Source organism: Micropterus salmoides, unplaced genomic scaffold (genome assembly GCF_014851395.1).
Source record: "Micropterus salmoides isolate LMB-PRFRI ecotype aquatic unplaced genomic scaffold, ASM1485139v1 Ms_hic_scaffold_18, whole genome shotgun sequence".
NCBI classification, from domain to species: Eukaryota; Metazoa; Chordata; class Actinopteri; order Centrarchiformes; family Centrarchidae; genus Micropterus; species Micropterus salmoides.
Genome location: NW_024040928.1, coordinates 3,028,229 through 3,046,713, shown reverse-complemented (window position 1 = coordinate 3,046,713; position 18,485 = coordinate 3,028,229). Strand labels below are relative to the sequence as shown.

General features: G+C 41.9%; 1 protein-coding gene across 2 annotated transcripts in view; it reads left to right on the top strand.

Annotated features, from left to right (window-relative positions):
* Positions 1-18,485, top strand: part of nt5dc1 (5'-nucleotidase domain containing 1) — a 72,739-nt gene that overhangs the window by 30,486 nt on the left and 23,768 nt on the right. For both annotated transcript variants that reach the window (XM_038726756.1, XM_038726758.1), the window contains exons 7-8: positions 10,398-10,572; positions 14,522-14,619. In XM_038726756.1, coding sequence (XP_038582684.1) covers positions 10,398-10,572; positions 14,522-14,619 — 273 coding nt within the window. The remainder of the gene's footprint in view (positions 1-10,397; positions 10,573-14,521; positions 14,620-18,485) is intronic.

Sequence of the window (18,485 nt, the reverse complement as noted above, 5' to 3'; positions counted from 1 at the left end):
GGGGATCAGGGCCAAAGAAACTTGATGGGGCCATCTTTTCTAAATAATGTTTTTTTTATTATATGTGTTTGGCTTGGCCCTTTAAAATCTGGAGATGCAGCATGACAGCTGTGTCATTGTTCTAAAAAGCTGCTAAAATATAGCAATAGCTTCAAAAGAGTTGTTTATCTTTGCTGTCGCAGACCACCATTATGCAATACCATAAGTAAGGCTTTGCAGTTTCTATAAGTAACTCCAGTATAGCGCCTTTCTAATCTTCCGACCGCTCAAAGCTCTTTGCACTACACGTCACATTTACCCATCGACACAGTGATAGCAGTGACTAGCATGCCAGGCGCCAACTACTGTTCATCAGAAAAAAACATTCACACACACACTGACAGCATACCGTCTGATTAGTGGACAACCAGCTCTACCTCCTGAGCTACAGCCGCCCCGCGCAGCATTCTTCATCACACGTCCTACAGCAACCCCGGTCTGCAGCATTATGCTACGTCACACGGAGAGACGTGGTCACTGTGACCATGAGAGGGCTATAAATTTTACATCTGGACTGGATTTGGGTGTGTTTGTTGGGGTATTTTGCACCGGGAATTAGAAAGCCGTTTCCCCACAAATATGTTGGACTCAAGCAACCAAAAAAAGCCTGAGAAGAGATGCGAAAGGTTTAATTGTTTAAATAACAAGACTTTTTTAACAAGAATACATTGTTAAATGGATTAGATAAAATTAGATTATTTGATGTATTTGGGCAGCAGTGGAAGAAGTGGAATTATATGAATGAACCGACTTTGCTTCACGAGAAACACAAACAGACTGTAGGGAGATAAAAATGTAAAATTCTTTGCTTCCCACATATATTGTCTGTTAGGAGTCCCGTATAAAGATGACTCCCAGCATGCTCCTGGTGGCCTGATGGTAAGCTATTGTTTATAGAGATTGCACCTTATGATGGGAGAATCATTCATCATGAAGTGCCATAAACCCCCTATGATTAAAGCGAACCTGGCCGGACTTGCTCAGGGTTTTACACATTTCGCTTTCTGTGCTTTCTTTATTGCTCTTCGAGTCAGCATGAGAAAGTGCAATTTAACTTTTGTTTTGTTTTTTACTTTGTTAATATCCAATCAAAAGGGATATTTTTTAAGTAGTGATTTTTAAGATGTATTTTGGATGCTTCTGAACCTGTTAAAGTGCAGACGTAGATATACAATGTTACGTGAGGATGCACACTTCAAGATACGATCTTCCTGAGATCAGACCTTGAAGTTCGAATCCAGCACTTTTCTTAAGATAGCTCTGGCTAAATATAGCTCTGTTTTGGTATAATGACAGATTGCAGTGTCCCTCACGTTTGCTCTGAGGGTAGAGTGACTGTGCAACTGGCGTCACTGTCCCCCACAGTGATCTGCACCCGGGTGTCCAAAAACCACTGTCTTTTTTCTCAGCTGCCATTGTTCTTTGTGTCTCCTTCTCTCCCTGCTTCAGTAGCATTTCTCCACACTTGGATTTTAACACCATTTAAACAAAACCTGCAATTAGTGAACTAATTAAAAAGTTTAAAGAGTCCCAGTCACTTATAAGTGTTTCATCATACTATCTTGATCAAGATGAGACTCCCAACCCGGTACAGGAGCACAAACAGAGACCACATGGGAGAATTTCAGTGCCTTGGTGAAGACATACTAGCAGGTTTTTCCAGTTGGAGAGACAACCGAGCTTTGTAGGCAGGAATAAAAACGATGTCATCTTCCTCTGCCAGAGCCGAGAAATTTGCCGCCATTTGTCATATGAGGTCAATGCAGCTGCACAGGCTGTTGTATGTCGACTTACAGAAACTACAACTACAACTCTTAAATTAGCCTATTTGTTTATACAATATCAAACTCAAATTCAAAATGAACTGCTCATAGAAATCTGCTTCCACAGCTTCGTTCGGCTGTCATGTATTTGTGTCAATGAGAAACCCATGACATGTAGGTATTAATAGGATTTCTTTATTAATAATTACTACCCAGCACTGATAGAGAGTGATAGTGAAGATTAACACACTATTGCCCAGCACTGTAATGCAGTGTTTCCCCTACCATTGTTTTAGGGGGGCAGTGGAGGTGCAACCGCATCGGGGGATGCAAGACGCAAACTTGTTCTATATCAAATTCACTTATATTGATTTAATTTGTAATGTTTTCTTATTGAACTGATGACAAAATATGCTCAATTTGTAAAAACCAGAATTCAGAAAAAATGGAAAACACGGAATCAGAATTAAAACAGATTTCATAGTATCAGTGGTCTCGTCGCCCAGTATCTGAATGTAGCATACTGCTCGATCAGGAGGTGGTAACTTTAGTGGTAAAAATGTTGAAGAGGAACAGAGAAGGTGACGAAGCTAAACAGGCAGACATTTTTTGCGCCAGGTCTGTGACGACACTACGAATCCGTAACACAAGTAGTTTTGGTTGGTCTACAACTTTATAATGCACTTTGCCTTGTTGTTTTATATAAATATAAAAAGAAAAGGTCAATATAAAAACACATTTAAATACAATGAAAGAGTTCAGTAGGAAATAGATAAGTAGATAAAACAGGACAATAAAAGTTATAAGACATTATTTAAAAGCCTCACTTGTGCTTTAATAAAAGGCAGCAGCAAACAGAAAAGTCTTCAGCCGTGATTTAAAAAAAAAAAAAAAACTTTTCTGGGAACGCTGCATCTCCTTGATTTGACTCTGGGGACAGAAAGACCGTTTCCCAGACGGCCTGAGAGGTCTGGATGGCTCACAGAGTTCAACCATTCAGTGCTTTATATTATTTATTCAGTGCATGGACAAGTTTAGTAGTCCCAGTAACACTCCATTACTTGTCAGGGAACGGTGTGGTGAACAGGTTGGTGGACCCAAATGCAGGACTCAGAGCAGAGCAGGTAATGTTCAAAAGGTTTATTATGACAACGCAAAGCGAGCACACTTACAAACCGAGTGGCTGAGTCCAAATAATCCAAAAGAAATAAACAATCCAAATGAAACCAGTGATCCAAAAAGAACTCAAAAGGCAAACTACAACTAACCATAGAACTGGCAGGACCGGGCACAAGACAGCACAACAAACTGCAACCCGCTGTAATGACCGGACAAAGACTAAACAGAAACACCAGGTATATACACACAGGGACTAACGAGCAGGGCGGGAACAACACAGGTGAGGGACATGAGGCTAACGAGGCAGGCAGAGACAGCAGGGAAAACAGAGAGACAGGCAGAGTGATAACTGGGGGAACAGTAGGAAGACTTGACAGGCAGACATGGGGCAAAATAATAACCAACACAGACAGAACACGTGTAACAAAATACCAGACAAGAATCTAACTCAGACAATAACAGAAACCCATGTAAACAGACAAACAACTAAAACACAGGGATCATAACAGACAAAACCCAAACGAGAACACAGAACCAGAACACAGAGTACACTAGACACAAGACATGACTGAAACCCAAAACACAGACTAACTATATAACAGATACTGGAAAGACTACAAATAACATGACTAAGTGAAAACTAAATGACCAAAGCAGAGCAGACGCGCCCGCAGTGTGACAATACTTCAACATTTTTAGGGGTCTCCTTGTTAGCTGTCCTACCAGTGGTGGCTGGTGCATTTTCCTCCAGGGGGCGGGGGGCTGCTGTACCCAAAATAAAACATTCATGTATAAAAGTACCTCACCAGTTTATTTAAGCAAAGCCTAACTAAATAGTTCGGTTTTTGAACCGAACCAAACTACAACCATTTCAGAACGTTAACCACATGTTAGAAACCCTTTGGTTGGGATTAGGAAAAGATGGTTTGGTTAAAACACCAAGTCAACATAGGAACCAAACCAAGCCAAGGCCTGTGGCTGACCTGCTCCTCCACAGTACCTGCTTCATGGATGGGTTACCTGACAGAAAACCTTTCTTTACTTGTCAATGAATTTATCCTGATTACTTTGAAGACTGAGTTGAGGTAATGTTGATGTTGCCGTGGTGATCTTGAATGTTTATTTTGCAGGGGCAAGTGGCGCATCCTCATATAGTGTTGGAATAATCAAAACAAATCTGTAAAGCAATACTTCAGTGGAAACAGATATCAATGTAATACAACAGCTCTTCTTTTTAACGTCCATGTTGTCCCCACATTATGACCTAAAAGCTCACAAACACACAGAAGTAGGATGAACAACTTCCCAACTCGGGAAGTGGGACCATCCAAGGAGTATGTGAATGCATGACGAAACCATGTTAGCATGACACTCGGCCAGCTGCGTGTTAAACCAGTTTGTATTCTACAGAATGTTATATACGGATGAGATGGGTGTGGAGGCTTTGGAGTGTTTGGAAGGCATTTTTGACTGGTTCTAGTAATGGAAAGTCATGGAATGAGGAACTAAATTACTTTGTAAAATAATTTTTCAGAGAGTAAGAAGGTTAAATTCTTTAAATAACTTTCCCAACCCAGCTCACTACTGATTCTTCAGGGCAAACTTGCAACCCCGTCCAAACATACATACTGTATATGACATGAATATAAACAGGTGAACACAAGATGATGATTTCATAGACTTAGAAGTTCCCCATTGGCCGGGATTTTTTGTTTTGTTTTATTGCCTTTTTGTTTTCATTCTTGTCCTCTGTCACAGCCCTAAGACAAAAAAACCTGTGTGCACCATGAGGGACATGATGCAGCAATTTGCGGTCAGGCTGCTAAAAACGGAAAGTCCACAGACAAAATGGCCCGGCCAGTGTTTTCCATGTGGTTCCAACAGGTGCTGGAGTACACAGTCTGGATGCCTTTTTAAGAGAAAACACTTGAGATTATAGCTTTCCCTTTGAGATCCTCTCCATGTGCCTTATATATATATATATATATATATATATATATATATATATATATAAAGAGCTTGCTCATTAAGTGAAATAAGAAAATGGGTAAATGTATGTTTTTTCACGTTTGTTTTGATAGCCTTCATCTTCTCTCCTCATTAAGTGGGCAATAAAGGAAACGAATGAGCTTCTGGGTTCTGTCCCCTCATCACATTTGGTGTGGCTGTTTGTGAAACGCTCCCGTGCTCGGCTCTAATTTGCATTGCAACTGTTGATTTGTGTATCCGTTCAGGCCTCTTTGATGTGTGAGAGAGATTGAGCTGCTGCTGGTCGCGGTTCTCTCTCTGACGCTGGGCAGCTCTCCAGCTGACCAGGCCCGGCGCCCGGCCTGCGAGGCGCGGTGCCCAGCCACAGGCCTGCAGGCCCTCAGGGCACTTCAGTCCTACATTCACAGCCAGAGCCTGCAGAAGCACATTTTACTCCACCGCAGAGACACGCTGTAGTAAGCTGGCACCGGTGATGGTCCAAGCAGAATTTGAAACATGCTCTTCTCTGCGGGAGTAAGATTGGTCACATGTGGCTCTCTACTCTCAGGCTGGTGCCACACAGAGGGCGACACACAGGTAACAGGACAGTATTTATGCAAATAGGAAGTTGTGTTTTGGGCCACATCAGCGCTGAACCGAACAAACAAGCAGTTTCCAAAGATAACGGACTGTTTCAACAGAAATCAGACATTGTTAACATTCAGTTTTGGGGTCACGAGCAAGAACTTCTTGGTAGAAAAATTTGTCCTAGATGTTTGATGATGACAGATCAGGGTTTAGCACCTGCTGCCATGTAAGCAATCACCGGATCCGGAAATTCTGAACTCAGGCACACAGAGATCCGAGGTCCTGAAGTCACTTCCTGTCTAGCCGTTGTTCCACTAGATTCTGTTACTGAATAGAGAGCCTACGTCCCTCACTTCCGCTTCCGGTTCATGGGACCTTATTTCGGAAAAACTATGTACGGTAGTCAATGGCAAGAGACAACTTATCTTTTTATCCCGTTAGAATTGAGCCCTGAATTACACATATGTTGTTGGTCGATTGAAAATATAATTTTGCAAGTCAAGAAAGTCGCATTTTGTTGTAAAATAGTAGAGTTATGCTAGCTATGTAAGCTAGTTATGCTAATGCTAGCTAACGTTCGTTGCTTTCTTGCTACTAGCTGGATTACTTAGCTGTGTTCCACGCAGAAATATATCTCACCTGATGTGTTTAATCCAACAACTCTCAGTCCTTTTATCACATCATCCTCTCATGTAAGTTTTTTGACATTAGCTTCGGAAACGTTAGCTTCAGTCATTGACAGAGGCAGTTACGATGTCACATACGCGACTTGTGGGTTTGTGGTCTTTGTAATAAAACAGTTTTACATCAAACTGCAACTTTCTTGACTTTAAAATGTATCTTTTAAATGGACAAACATATGTGTAATTCAGTGCACAATTCAAACGGGATCAAAATATTTGTTGTCCCTCGCCATTGACTACTTACTGTACAATATTTTTCCGAAGGAAGTTCCCATGGTGGTCCACTGGAAGGGGAGGGACTCTCTATGCAATTTCCCATTCTTTGTGAAAAAGTGCCATCTATTCCTGCAGTTCTAGCTATATTCTCACCAAAGGTCTGAAATGCCCCCATGTGGTCTCAAATGAGTATACAGTACAGTTGACATGTACTACGTGGACTTGGTCAGCACGTGAAAGAATCGCTGTGTACCTAGCAGTATAGTTAGCAGCTCTGCTGTGGGAGGCTCTCCCAAAGTGTGCGAGGGAGTACCAGTATATAGTCGTAGCCCTGCTGTTTGTCATGGTTAATGTTACTGTTTGTCTAGTCTCAGTAGCTTGTGAAGCTGAATGTAGCACAGTTATCTGCAGGCCCGTGAAAGCTACGTTACCTAGCTTAGAAACAGAGCTCTTTAACCCCAATTCAGAGCCCCAGTTCTAACAACGAAAGAGCCACTCCAAATTGAAGAATGATGAATGGAAAACACTACGTTCAGTATTAAAACTATAAACTATAACTCACAGATTAACTCTCCTGTTCAAACGCTGATCCCTCTCAGTGTGACATTTGAAAATGAGGGTGAATCATGAGCTTGTAGCGTGACTGGCTACGCCTTCACCTGTGTGTTACAATCAATGTAAACGTAAAGGTTATCTCCCTACAGTAGAAGCCCTTGGTGACGCTGTAGTCGAGCAAAGGGCAATCATCACTGTCACCGATCTGATTTACAGACTATTTATTAATTACCACCAGGACACAAAGCTACAAGTACTAAGTGAAGGGAGATTGGATTTTAGAGCTGAAGATGTTTTGCCACTTATCCAACAGGCAAAACTGATGAGGAACAATGGATTAAAAACTAATTACAGCTCCTGCATTTAACACCAAAGCCTTAAAATTTGCAGGGTATGATTCCTTTAAACTTTTATCTTTGTTGCGTTCCTTGGTCAGGTGTTTTAGTAAATTTAACGTTCGTTTTGATGCGAGTCTACGACATGAGTAGACTCTCTCCCTGGTAAATTTCTGTTCCCAGTGGAATAAAACAACATGGTATTTGAACAAATGTAACACAAAGGACAGTGGCAAGGTCAGTTGTTCTGTTCTTTTCACACACATATTTGCGACATGGGATTTTGCTGGCAGTGGAGCTCTCTTAAATGAGGCAGGACGGGTGCTCGACTGCAGGGTCACAGAGGAGGAACTGCCCCACAAATTGAGGGCCGAATGTTCTCTGTTTAAGTGAAGGTGTGATGGTCTGTGGATACAATTTAAACTTCTGAAGATATTTGTTTGATATCAGAAATAGATGTTTACATCTGGGGCATTTTCAAAGATGTGAACTTTGGGCTCCTGATTCAGATCTTAGCTTCTGCTTGTTTGTGTTTTTTGTCATCTACTGCCTTCTTAGGACCTAAGAGGCTTTTCCCATTCCTCAAGCTACTCCTGTGTTCCACCACAGGAGGGCAGCATGTCCAAACGTTTCTAACTCTCAGTGCTGAATTTTCATGAGCTCTAATTCATCATCCACATTTTAGGCTCACACACAAGTACTGAGCAGTTGTTTTTTTTGCTATTTCAAAGAAGACATGGGTTCGTGCCTGTAATTTCTGATGTAGAAGGATTTGAGGGGCCTTGTGCTCAGCACAGCTCAGCAGAAAGTAGAAAAAAAAGACCTAATCAGCCTCTGTTCAGGTTGCAGTGTTAAGATTGCAGGCCTTTTTGTTTGCTCTAGGATCATCATCAGCTTTCCTCTCTTAGGCCAAAATGTCAACAGTATGCACAAGATATTCTATAATAGAAAAAACAGTTGTGATGCTTCTAAGAAGATAAACCCATTTAATCTTAGTGACCCACTGACCTTACCTCTATCACCACCTTCAGAAAAAAATGTTTTTAGCTTGACTACTAGAAACCCTTTAACAATACAGTAGCCACACTGTGCTGTTCCTTCGGTTTAAAACGAATCTAATGTTTTGATGGACCCTTAGCAAAACTTCAGGTTTCTAGCCTTGGTTTGCCTGAGCTTTTTTTGCTGTCCACACTGATCAGACAACAGCAGAACTGTTTCATGTGTCAGGCAAAATCAAAAAGAATTAGGACACTTCTCTGACTGTGTCTGTGCCGCTGTGCGAGGCCGGCGCTCTCTGCCAGGGTAAACACCTAAGCTCATGAATACACACCACTCATCTACACCCTGCCCTGTTTTTCTCCTCCTTGTGAAAGAAGCCAACACCACTTCTCACTTATTGGTTACCTTCTTCGGCTCAAGAGCAAATAACCTTGTATAGTTGGCCTCATTTTTCTCTTTTGATAAGGTTGCACGTCTCAGTGTTATATTTCCTGTAATTACAAAACATCAAGATACCATTTTATCACATCCTGTCATTACCAAGAAAAACTGCACTGTTTTGTAACCTAGTATTCACACATGGACGTAGCATTATGTGCTGCCAATCAGCATCAAGTGCCTCTATTCCTTATAGGTTGTGTTTTATTCATTGGTTTTTACATTCACAAGGCTCTGCTAAGAACATTAGGTCAAGAGAGATATTCTGTGATGGACTGGGATTGTGTAACAAAGATCAGAGATCTGCCATATTTAGCTCTATAGAGGGGCAGCGGGGGCTTCACAGTGAGGAAAGCTCACTGACGATGGCTGACCCTGAGCTCTCCTTTACCTCAGTGTATACTAATACTTCTTCCTAGCATGTACAGACACAACAAAATGTTTAAACCACAGTTTAAAATGTGCTGAGTGTGTAAGAATGTTGACCATGCAGACCTCAGTATATTTTGTGATTTGTAAGCAGAATCCATCCACTCAGGGCAGTTCAACATATAAACTGTCTCTGTGAACATTTAGTTTGTAATGAGAGGATTGGAAGCATGTGTCCTTTGATGTCTGTCTCATAAAAAGAAAAGGGGTTAGTTTTATGGGGTCGTGAGAAGCGGACCCATTGCTATTGGTTTGTTTCACCCATCTAAAGTCTCATCTAATGATCCAAACTGTGCATTTTTGTGCATAAAGATGGCAAGATCAGAATTTGTGGTGTTTTAACATTGTAAAGGGCTGGTTACACCAGCTTTTCTCTGCGTGGAACCCTGTTTACTGGGTTGGTAGCGTTCTGTCCTTCTGGCCTGTGGGTAAAAAGCGGCTACAATTTCTTCACGAATAATCTTCTTTAATTTAACATCAAAACCGCAAGACATCCAACTTCACTCTGTCCGGGTTTATGGCAAAACTCTGAACCCCACCGCTCTGTTGTTGCACATTACTCTACCTCTGTTACACTCACAAATGTCCTCCTAAACAACAGCAGGTAGGAACCAAAATGAACCAACTGTTAGCCAAAGGGGACATAAAATAATAATTTAATGTTACATACATAAATGTATAAATAAAATAATGTGCTAAAATTGATACTAAAATAATTGTAAAACTAACAATAAAATTAATTCCAAGTCCAGTTAATATTGTGGAATAACACCTACTTAAATATACACAGTAAACTGTACAGTTTATATGGGTAGATATTTATTATTAGTAGTATTTCGGAAATTCATAGTGTGTCATACAGCACGTATCATAAATTAGTATGATAAACTTATAATGTGAACAAAAACAAAAAATATAATGTGCACCGTAACTGTAGGACTATTTGGTTAATTACCGTAGGTGTCAAGCTAAACCACGGCGCTTTAGCCAGGCAGGAATATGGTAGCACCAGTCACAATAGCTCTCTTAGCTAGCTGTTAGCGAGCTTGCCCACTAACAGGTAACAGGTGGGGCTGAAAGCTTGGTGACACAGTGATTCTTTGCTGTGAAGGAGGCTACAACTGTTATTTCATTTTGCAGCCCTTTGTTGTAGAATGATAAAATGAATGTACCTGGAACCTAGTTCCAGGTCTGGTGACTGTGAAGACGACAGCATATGATTCACTTTTATACATGTTACAGACCATGTTTGTGTCTCTGTACAGAGGACGCAGGGACATACTTCCCCAGTGTGAAGAGGGACCCGGGCCGGTACCTGCAACCCTGCTCTGACTCCGTCAAGACCTGGCTGCGCAGCATGAAGAACAGTGGGAAGGTCCTGCTCCTCATCACCAGCTCCCACAGTGACTACTGCAGGCTAATCTGTGAACACATCCTGGGGTAAGACTACCCACAGGGGGACCACAAGTTGGTCCTCTCCGTAACAAGACCAGGACGTCATGGTCTGCAGTTCTTACAGTACCATAACAGCCCCCACGGGAGTCTGTTCAGTCCAAGCTGGCGGTTTTTGATTTTCCCTCAACTCACAGCATTCTGTTCAGCTCTCACATGCCATCAGTCATTCCTTTAGTCAACGCTGGCTTACAGGTCTGCCCTGAGCTACCTCCATCATCACACACCATGCTACACTCACAAACATCCCAGCTGCCTTCAGCAACATTTTGTTCTTGTTCTTTATCTGTTACTTAGTAGATAAAATTATACACATTTTGCATGTCTGCATCAAACTTTAAAAAATGAGGACACACTTTTTGCTATTGTCATGCTAATATATACATTTATAATCTACATTCACACATTCAAATTTTTGTGTAACATGTATGTTCCATCCTATTTAGTATTTTAAAGCTTTTAGTCTAGTATGGTTTAAAGCTTCAAAAGATAGTAAAAGATAGTAATAGGTGGCCCGCGGACCAGAAAAATAAAAAAATTGATAGCAGCTGATGCTGAAATAGATTTCAGTCATGACAGCTACAGTTACTCACACAATCACTTCCTCTTAAGTGATTGTGCCTCCAAAATAAAAGCGCAATAATTCTTTGTGCAGCGATGCTTTATGACAAGTTTATTGAGAGCTTTTACTTTGAAAAGTACTGCCATTCATGACATTCGAAAGACTCTCTGCCCTGCTTGACACACCTCTGAAAAAGCCGTCAGTAAACGTGTGTTTGGATTCCCCTGAATGTCCTCAGGGAAATGAAAATAAGTGTCCATACGTTTATGAATACGGATCAAATGCCGGGACGCGCACACATGCACATGCAGCACATGCTTTATTATGAGCATGTGCAAAGTGTACTTATAATCAATTTGTTTAACAAGGGAGAAAAAAAAATTACAGTTACTTGGAATTGTTCTTATAACCTTCCAAACGGGAGTCCCGCACAGTACCAACTGAGCTAAACGTCCACATAAGCATAGAAAGATTAGAAATAATTTGACGTGTAACGGCTTGAGAGAAATTTGACCCGATGCCAGACTTATTTGTCGACCGCTGGCATATGGAGTTAAAGATTATTTTGTCAAGATTTTTTGATGGGTCAGATGACTGTGTGTAATGTGGCGTCGTGCCCAAACAGAATTATCACTAACTCTGCAGCTTCGCTCAGCTCTAAAGATCTTTTTAGCCTTTTTAGCTCATGGTTTTGGTTTTTCTCTCATCAACTCTGTCTCCAGGTGTAGCGGTCAGCAATTAGCTACTGAGAAATCCACTGTACGCTAGCTGTGTTGTGGACAAGCGGTAGACAGACAGGAACATTTAGCGAGTGGTGGAGACCAAAAGTGAATATAACTTTCGTTTGTCAAGTGAAGCCAGAAACACGACTCCAAATGAATGCTAACGTTGTGTTGTGGCTGCTAGATGTGTAAACGGGCAATTGTTTGCTAACACATTAGCCGTTATAAATTTGAAATGTGATAATAAGTCTAAGGTTGTCTTTCCAGCTTGTTCTGCTTCCCAGAGTATCAACTCCACTGATGTTGCTTTATGTCTGCTGGATGTTTAAATAGGCCTCTGTTTGCTAACAACAAGGTAGCCTTAACAACTTTATAAGGTGATAAAATAGATGTGGTGGTTTTAGTTTGTGCAGCTGCCACCAAGTTGCCGAAACATAAAAAGATCAATTAATTCAGCTTTAAAAACTAAATATAAAGGTTGCAGGGTACATGCAAACAATCAGTTTTAGTTTTACTGAGTCAGACTTTCTTATTTGGCAAGGTATATGATGACTGGAGTCTGTATGCACACAGTTAGATTGTTCATACCAGTGCACAGTTAACATCCGACACTTCATTTTATAGGTGTGCAGCAAAAGGGATTATTGTCTTAGCAAGCTATTTGGAGTTTAGCTCTGGCTTTGTGCATTACTGGCCTCCCTCTGTTTGCAGTGCACACTGTGGTTCAGGGTTCTTTTTGTAGCCTAAGCCCTGTTACACACTTGATCAAGCAGCAAGAGAGCTTTGAAAAAACACAATGTCCGTGTTGCTGCTGCGCTTTAACCAACATAAGCCCTTCTTGGTCTTTGGAAGGTGTTGTCATCTCACGCTGCACTCGCCAGGTTAGGTGGTCTGCTTTTTTCACTTCTCACGCTCAGATCTAATTGTTCTCTATAGTCCAGCAGAGGCAGAAAGCAGATCGAGGTAAAGCTCTTTTGCTCTGAACGCCAGTTTGTCTCACGGGGCCTCTGTGGCTCAAGCCCCCACCCCCTCTCACCATTTCCTGTTAAGCAGCAAGCAGCCTGGTCATTCCTGTTGTTCCTCACCTCTTTCCCCTGCTCCCCTGCTGTTTCACTGGCTCCCCCTGACCTCCCGTGTCTTTGACCTCCAGCACCGCATCATGTGTCACCTCCCAAGGAGAGCAGTCAGAGCCCCAGCTGTGTGGGAGTGTGTGCGCTCAAACTGATGTTCAAGTCACTGCTTCAAAAGGTCAGGGGAAGCAGAGTTATGTTGTGATAGCTACAAGAGGAAGTTAGGCCAGCTTCATCTTGCCAGGGGTTATTTGTGGAGGAGCATGCTTTGTTCACAGACTGAGTTGGCCTTCTTTAAGATCCTTCCTGTTTTTCATACACCAAGTTTGCATACCCAGCTCTTCTTCACGGAAACTTTGGGGCAGCACCGGTCTCTGTGTCTCATCCTGTCAGCACTTCCCTGTTTAGAAATCACACCCTGCCTCACTACACAGTACCTCTTTTGCCAGAGAAAACCGAAGCCACCACACTGGTGGTGAGCCGGCTGGAGGCCAGTGGCAGTCAGCTGTGAGAAGTAGCACAACAAGGCCAGAGCTGTCTGACAGGAGGCTACTGGCCAAAACCCAACAAGCTGCCAGAGAAGCTGCTGGTACTATTTGGCATGACTAGATGAAGGCATTAACTGCTGGCGCGCTGCATAGTTTATTGATTTATTACTTGTTGTTAAGTCCACTGATGTGTGAGTGAAGTGAGAGAAGTCCAGACAGGGCCAAGGATCTCCGCCGTGAAGATTGCAAGTTCAGATCACCCATTTATTGAAGAACTCATCAGTAATAAGCATACAACCACCTTCCTCAGTCTTACTAGAATTAACCAGAACAAAGGACCAAATTCAGGTAATTAAACAAAAATGGCCGACAATAAATTAAAAGTCTATGGAGACCAACAAGCCACACACCTATAGAATCAGTAGCTGAATTAAACATCACCAAGGCTGACCAGTATAAACTCCACAGCCACAAACGCTGATTTAAGCAAAGTTTTTCCACACCATGTACTGCGCATAGGGCTGGGCAAGATTTATCGCACATTTGTTATATTCTTTATCATTATTGTTTTATTGCCCATCCCATATTGTGCAGACATACAACGCGGCTGGACAATGCAGGGGTTGCTGACGTCCTCATCTGCAGAGAGAGTTACACTTATCAGGGAGTGTGTTGTTGTCTTCACCTCTCTGAATGTCATGCTGTGAGCTGTGTGCACAGCGAAGTCCTCCACAGTCTGCTCCAGATTCAACTTCTGTGCTCGTTCAGCATAATATGAGCAGTCCGCTCAGCCTCTCTGTCCCATTCGGCGCCAAACATTGATTAATTACGGTAAATGCTTTTTTAAAAGAGGTAGGCTAAAATAAGGATAACCGTACCCCATAATGACGGGAACCTTAGTTTTATTGCATTGCTATGCATCTTTGTTCTGTTCCAGGGTGCATACCCCCAAGTTCCCAGTAATAAGTCCTTCCTGTTTCACTGAATTATTTGTGCTTGCGTAGCTCAGTGTATTTGGGTGCTGTCCAGACATTGTCCTTCACACAGCGGCCGGGCTCCTCTCACTGAGGTTAATGTTTCTCTGGCTGTTTACAGGAAGGATTTCGAAGAGCTGTTTGACGTCATCATCACAAACGCCTTGAAGCCCGGTTTCTTCTCCTTGGTGCCCCAGCAGAGGCCCTTTAGGACCCTTGGTGAGTACTGGCCGGCGCCTCTCATGCCCCACTGCACTTTATCAGCCCTTTGATAAGTCATTTGGTCTTTTTAACGTCAACAAATAGTGAAGAGCACCCATCACATATTCCCGGAGCCCAACCATCTTCAAATCACATGTTCTGTCTCAACCAGCAGTCCGCAGGCCAAGGATACTCAGTTTGTACTGATGTTAAAGAGAAAAACTGCAGCTCACATTCACACTTGAGCAGCTGGAACCACAGGAGGTCATTTATGCCTTATTGTCACTTAAACTATTAGTCCATCATCAAAATATTTGTTGACTTATTTTCTGTCAATGAACTCTTTTGCTGGGTTAAACTCATCCTGACTCCAGCTGTGTACTTAACACACAGACATGACCAGAGACTCTTAAAAAGAAAGGGAAATAAACAGATTCATAGCTATTCCCTGAAGCAAAAACTATTTTGGATTCTCTACATTTGAAGTGAAGTAGTTTGTGCTCATGTCCTTCAATGCTTGCAGATACCTGGAAACTGGAATCAGCGTTTAGCAACATATTTTCTCACTTACCTATAGTTGCATCTTTCTTTCTTTTTCTTTGTTTTTTTAATGATCAAAACACTGTTCATGGTAAGAACCATTGCTGTTTTTAAAGGTATCTGTGAGAGAGGATCCTTTAATGAAGCAGTGCTTTTTAGACATTTTGCAATATCATACATCCATTGTATTATTTTAGGAGTATATCCTAGGGAGGAGGTCAGAGGTCTGTCCAGCTGTCATCTCCTCAACCTCCAAATATAATGTGAAGATTTCAAACAGCTGTTACTTGTGTTTGCAAGATTAAGGTCAGCTTCCAACATTTCGTTGGCTCAGACCCTCATCTTCAGCAGTCCACATAACTCCAGTTACCTTCCTGGGCTGCCTTCCCTCTGTCATTAGCCCAGGCATCACATCCTGTACGCTCATGTTGAAGGTGTGCACTGGCAGGGGCAGCCTTCTGGAATGTTCCACTCATATGGTTGTCGTCCTGCCAGCAGTAACACTGGGGATGCATTATGTGTGAAGACATGATGATCCGCTCGCTGAAATATTCTCTTCCCTTTCTCTCTGCCTCGCTCCTCCTGAGTTTGGCCACGTTGGCAGAGAAAGCATCAGCATCTGCTCTTCCTCTGGCCTCCACACACACCAGCCACTCCTTTTTTAGTTGGAAACGTCACTTAGGATTCTGCACATTTTCTCTTATGATTTATTAGCTGATAAAGTTTATTTAGAAAAATTTGACCCTCAAAGTTTAGTAATTTTAGGAGAACTTCATATATTAATCACTATCTGGGGCTTTTTCTGCGTGGAGTTATTCTGGCCGTGCTTGTGTGGGTTTCCTTCCGGTTCAAAGGCATGCAGGTTAGGTGAATAGGTGGCTCTAAATTGCCCATATGTGTCATACAGTGCCAACCTGTCCTCATACACAGTGTGTGCTGGGATAGACTCAAGGGCCATGTAATCCTGATCAAGTAAAGCAGCTATAGCAGACAGATGTATGTGGACAGACTAAAGACCTGGATATATTTGCTTTTTTAACAATGCGTAGGTGTAGACAGGCGTCGGCGATTAAGTTCACATACTTGACTGCGTACTTTGCGTGTACCTGGAGGATTAAACCTGAATCCACTAGGGGGTAGACCAGGACCGGATCATCCCTCGCCAACACCGGATTATCTTCCATGACAACCTCCGAGTTTGCACATCGTAAACAACTAATCATAGCGACACTCTGACATATATAGCAATTGTAAGTCGCTTTGGATAAAAGCGTCAGCTAAATGAATAAATGTAATGTACTGTAAAATGAAAAGTTGAAAATGGCGCCTTTCCTCATTATAATGACTTTTAATGTCAGACCTGGTTTTGGCTCCAGAACCCCACCAAGAATGATAAAAACAAGGCTTTTACACAATACATTTAACACAGGAGTCATTTTACCGCCCCCCCCCCCCCCCCCCCCTTATGCTCACACAGCAGTTTATGCTGATAAGCTTCTCCTTTTCATCTGGATGAAATTACAAACATTGCTAGCACACTTTATCAGCTGTAGCTGGCTAATCAGCACAGTTTCAGGAATCCCTTCACAGTAATCAGTTTCCCACAGTTTGGGGCCATAAAAAACAACGCAACCTCACCACTTCAGGTACTTCTAAAACACAGGCAGTGGAAGAATCTTGTTGGGACATACATTAAGAGGCAGTCGCTGATACGCGAGGCTGCTAGATTATTTAAGACTTTGTAGATAAGTAAAAAGACTTTAAAATAAACTCAGAAACATACAGATAGACAGACAGTGCAGTGAGGAAATTTTGTATTGGTCTAAATCCTGGCTGTGGCATTCTGAATGATCTTTTTAGGGAGAGCAGTAAAAAAACAGTTGCAATAATCTAAGCGGCTTCAAGAATCTAGAAATGGGGGAATACAACATGGTGGATGTTCCAGCCCTTAATGAGGCTCCTTCTAACTGAAAACCCCAGAAAATAATGTAGTTAGCTAATGATAACTGCCTTGGTCTTGGAAGTAACTCTGAGTTAGGTTACTACTGCTGGTATTTAGCTAGTTAGCCAGGCATGCTAACATGTGCAGTTTATAGGGCAAAGAACACTGTTTAATCCATTCCTTGTGTCCTTGTGTTTTTGGTTTTAGAAAGATCAAAATAAAAGACTCCACCCTCCAAACTCTGTGTATATCCCCTTTACTGCAGCTCCACGTACACCACTTCAACATGTGGAAAAATCTAAAATACGAAAGACCTGCCGGGCCTTGTTATGGTGGGGGATGGGTTTAGTGAATGGTCAATTAAAACTTGCTCCACAGTGGGGCCAACCCTGGTTTCCCCTGACCCCTAACAGATGCAACTGGTTTCGGTCAGTCACGGATGGGCGACGATCAAATAGTTAGAATACTGTTCTGAAATTCCACCTGCTGTGAGATTGACAGTGCCACGCTGTTCCTGAGTGATGAAACGGCATCTGTAGCAAGTCTCCTTCAATTCAAGCATATTTGTTATCTGTGACTCATCACAGACCCTGTCACTGCGGACAGCAGCATTTCAGAGTTACATACATGAATAAAGCAATACATGAAATCCAAGGGCACTACCAATTTATTTTAATCTAGTAATAAACCACAAAGAAGAAATAGAGTTAAGTTTTGTGCTCACCCAGTCTCATCTCCCTTCTTGCAAATTTTCAACAAGGCTCATTTGTATTTTGTGAGGATAAATACACAGAGTGACAGATCTAGCAAGAATGAAAATATTTATGAATTTTGAAGAGGCATGTGAACCAGCAAGCGAGGGCGATTTTGCTCACCAATGTTTTTTATCTTTTCAGTTTTTATTTCAATTTGCTTTGTTGGCATCAATGTTTCAGTTAAAAAATGTTGCTAAAGGGGTTTATATTTCAATATGACATAACCATCTATTATCCTTCTCAAACATTGGGTCAAAATACAACCCTGGAGAGGTTTTTAAACCTTGTTTGGGATGGCTTCTCCCTGAATCCCTCCTCAATAGACAATCATTACAATAGTTATTGTTCAAAGCATTTTTCCCAACGTCACTACTGCAACAGCTGTTTATTTTGTATGAGTGCATGAATAACAGAGCAGTAAGATTAACAATTGTTTTAAAATTCTTTAAATTAACTTCTGTGTCACTAAGACTGTTTCTGACTAGAGTCCATCTCAGACTGTCTTTTAGTTGTTAGCGAGAGCTTCGTGACAGCTGGCCTTGCTGCAGTAATATTTGCTGCCTTGCTGTGTCTTGTGTTGTCACACTTGCTTGATGTTTGGTGGTGTTAGCAAACTTGTTGACTCGTTAGTTTTTGATCATAATTAA